The sequence below is a fragment of the Emiliania huxleyi genome, assembly GCF_000372725.1.
Source record: "Emiliania huxleyi CCMP1516 chromosome Unknown EMIHUscaffold_1516, whole genome shotgun sequence".
Lineage (NCBI taxonomy): Eukaryota > Haptophyta > Isochrysidales > Noelaerhabdaceae > Emiliania > Emiliania huxleyi.
The window spans coordinates 1-5,844 of NW_005201073.1; the positions used below are offsets into that span (position 1 = coordinate 1).

At 68.2% G+C, this 5,844-nt stretch overlaps 2 protein-coding genes across 2 annotated transcripts; one reads left to right on the top strand and one right to left on the bottom strand.

Moving 5' to 3' along the window:
- Positions 1-636: 636 nt before the first annotated feature.
- On the bottom strand, positions 637-990 carry EMIHUDRAFT_78073 (hypothetical protein; the record flags this gene model as incomplete). Its single annotated transcript, XM_005786360.1, has 1 exon — positions 637-990. The coding sequence occupies one exon, from the start codon at positions 988-990 to the stop codon at positions 637-639; it is 354 nt and encodes a 117-aa protein (XP_005786417.1).
- A 1,948-nt stretch (positions 991-2,938) lies between these two features.
- EMIHUDRAFT_122810 (hypothetical protein) lies at positions 2,939-5,786 on the top strand (the record flags this gene model as incomplete). Its single annotated transcript, XM_005786361.1, has 3 exons — positions 2,939-3,999; positions 4,212-4,782; positions 4,878-5,786. Coding segments are annotated over 3 exons (2,541 nt in total), but the record flags the coding sequence as incomplete, so codon positions are not given.
- Positions 5,787-5,844: the final 58 nt, after the last annotated feature.

Here is a 5,844-nt window from a genome sequence, read left to right on the forward strand (position 1 = left end):
GGAGGCGGAGGCGGAGGTTGATGCCTCGAGCTCTCGCTGCGCCGCCTGCTGCTTGCGCTCCCTCCGCGCCTCCGCCTCCTCGATCAGGGAGCGCTTCGAGAGCGAGAGCGCGTCTGCCGCCGCGTGCAAGCCTCCGAAGGTCTCTGTCAGCCGCGAGGCGAGGTCCGCCTGTCGGGGACGTGTCGGGGACGTGTCATGGGCGTGTCGGGGACGCGGGCTGTCTTCGGTGAGCCTAAGGAAACAGCAGCGAGGAGGAGAGAGGCGGCGGCGAGAGGAGAGAGGCGGCGGCGAGAGGAGAGAGGCGCAGCGGCGGGGTGAGAGAGGGGGCGGCAGGGAGAGAGGAGAGAGAGGCGGCGGCGAGGAGGGGAGGGGGGGGGGGGGGGCTCGCCTTGCCGGCGGCCTCGAGGGCGCCGCGCGTGGGCATGCGGCCCGTCTGGCCGATCGCCGCGAGGTGCTCGAAGAGCTCCGCCTGAGTCTTCTCGCGTGCGATCTGCTCGGCAGACTTGAAGGAGCTGTCGTCCCGGTCGCGAACCTGCGCGCAAAGACGAAGGCGCTCGCGTCGGACAGCCCCAGCCCCAACACCCCTTGCCGGTGCCTTGCTCGCGCGAGATCTGGGCGCGTGTGCGCGTGCGCCTTCTATTCGATCCGGCTCCAGCCAACTCTCTCTCTCTCCTCTCCTCGCGCCTGGTGGATGACGTTGCCAGACTCGCGCATCGCGTACATCGACGTGTCGATAACCTGCTTGCCGCAGATGGCGCAGAGGCCCTTGGCGTACGCGCACTGGCCGCAGTACATCGCGTTGTTCTGCTGCACCCGCAGCTTGCAGATCTTGCACGCGTTCCCATACGGGTTTGAGCGGATGCCCTTGCGGAGCAGCTTGTTCTCGCCAATCTTGCGCTCCGCGCCGCCGCCGCCGCCGCGCGAGCCCGACTTCCACGGGTCGGGCGCCGAGATGACGCTGAGCTTCGACTTGCAGTCGTCACACACCATGCGCCTGGCGTTGCCGAGGCGGTTCGGGCTCCTTGGCCATGTGGGAGGAAATCGCGTACCGTAGTCGAAATTTCAGGGGTCGTTCTGGCGGGCCACCCTGTCCAGAGCCCGGGGTGGACTCTGTCCAGCCGGGATGGGATCTTTCGACCGAGTCTGATTTCGCCTCGCCGCCGCCTCCGACGACTCCTCCTCCGACCAAGACTCATGCGGCACCGGCTCTCTCTCTCTCTCACCGGCTCTACTAGCGAGGCGAATGACATATTCGACACCCTCGACGACCATCTCGGCTACGGTTCCGACGGTTCCGACGACCATCTCGGCTACGGTTCCGACTCCGGCTCCGGCTGGTAGTCGACAAGCTGCCGAGCCCAAATCACTGTGTGTGACACATTTCTTGTTGGCTTCTAAAAATCTCTCTCTCTCTCCGGATGGTGGTAAGGCAGGAGCCAAACAAAGCGGCGGAGATGGCGGGGGCGGGTGGGGGGTCGAGGAAAGCACGGCTCGCACCGACCCTTCACGAACCGCGGCCGTGGTCGGTCGGCGCGCAAGGGAGGGGCACGGTAATCCGGCACGTGTTTGGCGCCCCATTCCGTTTGGCGGCTAGGTCGGCTCAGGGCCCCGTCCACGTAGTGCCGCCAGCCGCCTCGTACGGCGTCAGCGACCGACCGACCGACCGACCGACAGTCAGTACCCGCTGCCGGGGCAAGCAAGCGGCGAGGTGAGGCGGGCGGGGAACGGTCTGGGAAACGGTAGCGTGTTCGACCCTGAGAGCTACTCGAGTATTAGACATGCGTTCGTATAATGCGTGAGAAGTAAAGGCAAAGAACAGCCAGGCTCGGACTGGACACCGGAGAGAGACTCTCCCTCTTCTCCCAGTAAGCTAAAAGTACGACGCCAGTGGCATGACCTCGACACCTGCGGCTCTTTGACTTCCACCTCGCGGCCCGCTGCGCGGCTCTTTGAGCGCGAGAGAGGTCGTCTACGAGGCGGCGGCGAGCGCAGGCGGCGCAGGCGGCGGCGGCGCGGCGGCGCGGCGGCGGATCGCGGCGCTGACAACGGCAGCAATCTGCGGCAGGCTGCTGCTTGCTGCAACAGCAGCAGCAGCTGCTGCTGCTGCTCCGCTGCTGCTGATTGTGGATACGATTTCTCCGATCACCCCGCCCGCCCGCTCCGCCCCGGCCGCCCGCCTCTCCCCGCTTGCCCGCCCGCCCGCCCGCCCGCCCGCCTGACCACCCACTCCCATCACCATCTCACATACCTTCATATAGGCGCTCGAGACCTCCTCTCGCTGCCTACTCGCTGCCGCGAGGGAGGAGGGGAAGACGTCGGGTTGAGCTGGACTCGCCTGCACCGAGGCCCCTCCCCGAAAGGCAAGACGAAGTATTAGCCACACGAAACCGAGACCCCTCCCCACCGACCCGATCCCCCCACCCCCTTGCTCCCCTCCCCCCCTCGGGAGGGCCGAAGAGAGGCGCCCGTGGGGACCCCGCAATTCCCTTCCCCCCTCATAGCGGCCACTCTTCGGATCGCTGGTCGAGCGACCCGGGGGATGCCCCGCGCGCCTGACCCAGCTCCCAGGCGCGAAAACGAATCTTCGAGGCGTGGCCGCTCACGCGGCCCGATGGGGAGGAACGGGGCGGACTACGGGGATCGGCATCTTACACGGCCCTTCCTTGCAGCGAGCCCCCTCCAACCCACCCGCGCTAGGTCTCGGGTTTGACGCATGGGTGGGGTCACTCACTCCCGCGAAACTCGTTCGTGCGTGAACTAGCCGGGGCAGTCGGAGAAGGGGCAACTCCGTGCACTGACGGTCGGCCGCCAGAAAACACGCCTGCGTGGATCGCGTCACACCAATCCTCGCTACCCAACGCGGCCAAAGGATATCCACCTCGAGAGTGGTGTGAAAGGAAGCAACCTCTCGCCGGGCACTTGCCATGTGTCGCCTGCCATGCATGAACTCTCGCAACTTGCACGTGTTGAGGCCACCAGAGTCGGCGGTCCCATCTGGCTGACGCTCGAGTTTCACGAGCAGTCGCTATCAAATGCCAGTGAATCACCGCTGCCGCTGCCGCTGCTGCCGCCCTGGCCGCCGCCGCAGCCGCCAACGCCACCACCGCCGCCGCCACCACCGCCGCCACCATCACCGCCGTCACCATCACCGCCGTCACCATCACCGCCGCCGCCGCCGCCGCTGTCGTCTCTGGTCAGGCTCTGCGCCGTGGCGGTCACGCCATTCGTCTTTCGTCGAGCGTCCGCTTCTTTTGGACTTCTTTTGTGGCGCGCAGGACTGCTGGTGCTACTCCCCGCTCTCGCCTCGATTCCCGCTCAGCAACAGCCACAAGAGTGGCCCTCACCACCGCCGCCGTCGGAAAATCCCCTTCTGGTTCCGCAAGCCCCGTCGGCCATCCCATACGGGCAGGCTGTGACGCTGGCGCCGCCCGAGGAGGAGGACGACGACAAGGAGGATGACGAGTGGGGACCACCCTCGCCAATCCCACCAGTGTTCGGCTCGCCCCCGCTCTATCCGTCGCCACCACCGCCGCTGCCAGCATCGCCGCCGCCGCCGCCTCCACCGCCATCCTCACCGCCAGCTGCACTCGCCATCGTCCGCCCCTTCGCCACGCACGACGCGTCAAAGCTTATCGGCTCGTTCGCTCGATGGGAGCTGGTGGCTCCTTGCGCTGCGGTCGGCGCTGGGTTTGCGCCCGCCCCGCCGCTGGTGCTCTACTACTCGAAGAGCATCCGCGAGCTCCGAGGCACGCCGGCCTGGCCGTCCCTCGAGGCGTTCCTCCAGGGCGCCTCGTCCAAGCCGTGGAGGCGCTGCTTCGGCTCCGTGTCTCTGGTCGGCGGAAACCTGACCGAGGCGCAGGACCGCTACACGCGCGACACGGCGGGCTCTGAGGTCGCCTGGAGCTCGGGGCCGAGCGTGCAGTTTTACCGCATGCTTGCGTACTACTCCGCTCGCCCAGGGACGACCGTTTACTACATGGATCCGGACAGCGTGCCCCTGTGCGCCCTCGCCGAGCCCTGCAGAGTTCACACTTCCGCCACGGGAGTTTTCACCCCCCCCCCCCCCCCCCCCCTTTTTGGAAAAAACACCCTCCCCTTTTGGGGCCCTTTGCCCACACCCGGGAAAGGAGACACCCCGGAAAAGAGCCTCCGCCCAGATGAGCCACCAAACCCAAACCCCCCCCCCCCCCCCCCCCTCCCCCTCTCGCCAGGGCGCGCTTCTGGCTCGACCGGCTGATGCGTGACATGCACGCGCAGAGGCCCTTCTCCGTCCTCGGCTCCACCTACCGCGGCTCCAACTGGGACTCCTTCTCCGACGAGGAGATCCCCGTCGCGCTGCGGCGCCACCTCAACGGCAACGCCGTGTACAATGTGTCTCACCCCTTCCTTTTGGAGGCGCTCTCCCAGTACAGCGACGAGCTCTGGACGACCGTCAAACACTCCTCCTTCGACGTGCAGCTGTCCGAGGGGCTCTTCGGCGACAGGAACGTCAGCCTCGAAGAGGCGGAGCGGGTGTACGGCTACAAGACGACGCCGCTGATCTCCAACCTCGCCGCCACGCTGACCGTCCCGCGTGACATCCCCGACACCGTCGTTCTCGCCCACGGCGCGGTCTACCTGCAAGAGTGGCCGGTGCCCGGCTGCCCGCCGACAGGGTTGGGAGTCGACCGGGCGGGGTCTTATCCGCGGAGCATGCTCGCCGCGGGCGCGGGCACCTCCCTCACCCTCCTCATCTCCGACTTTGGCGACGGGGACATCGACCGGCTCCTCGCGAGCCTGCGGGTCTGCCCCCCACCCTCTCCCCTCCCCTCCCCTGCCCCACCACTGGTTTGCGTGGAGACATTCACCTAACCGTTGCACCTTGCTTGGCCCCGCAGGCGGCGGAGGAGCACCTCGCCCGCCCCGCGTGCGCGGGCTCGCCCCTCCCCTTCAGCCGCGTCGCCGTGCTCACCAACGGGGCGGGGTCGGCCGCGAGGGCGGCCATGTCCTTCTTGCGCCGCGCCACGGGCCACTTCCGCCTTTGCCGCAGCGGTCTGCCGGAGGAGGAGGAAGACGTGGATAGCTCCCTCTGCGACGGCTCCTCCGGTGTCCCCGTGGAGATTGGGCTGCGCGACACGTCCGTCTCGGCATGGTGGGACATCTGCAAGGCGAACATCAGCACCGACTGGTTCATGCAGGTGACCTCAGACTTCACGCTCGCGAGAAACTTCAAGCTGCCCGTCGACACCGACGCAGCGGGGACCCGGCTGCTCCCCATCAGCCCATTCCTCGACTTCGACTCCGAGTCCTGTGGGCGCGAGTGCCGCGACGAGGTGTCGCGCGTGCGAGCGGGCATTCTGCCGGCCGCGAACAGGCACTACCTGCAGGCGCAGACCGTCTACCGCACCGACGTCCGCTCCGAGTTCTGCCGCGCGCTCGAGGCGGCCAACAAGCGCCTGCCTGACCCTGTCGACCCGACGCCGACCGCCTACTTCGCGTACATGGAGCGCGTCATCGGCGACGTCGGCAGCGAGCAGCGTCCGCCGCCCCTGCCCGCGTCTCCATGGCCATCGACCTCGCCGCCACCGCCGTCGCCCTCGCCACCACCGATGCCGCCCTCGCCACCCCCGCCACCCCCGCCACCACCGTCCCCATCGCCGCCGCCGCCGCCGCCGCCGCCGCCGCCGCCGCCGCCGCCGCCGCCGCCGCCGCCGCCGCCGCCGGCCTCGCCACCGCTGGCCTCACCGCCGTACATGTCGGAGTTGTGCGCGGGCCAGGCCGATCCGCCGCAGTGTGCATCCGCGGCGGTCAGAAGGGCATGCTTGCGACAGGACTCTCGAAACTGCACTTTCGCCGGGCCTGCAG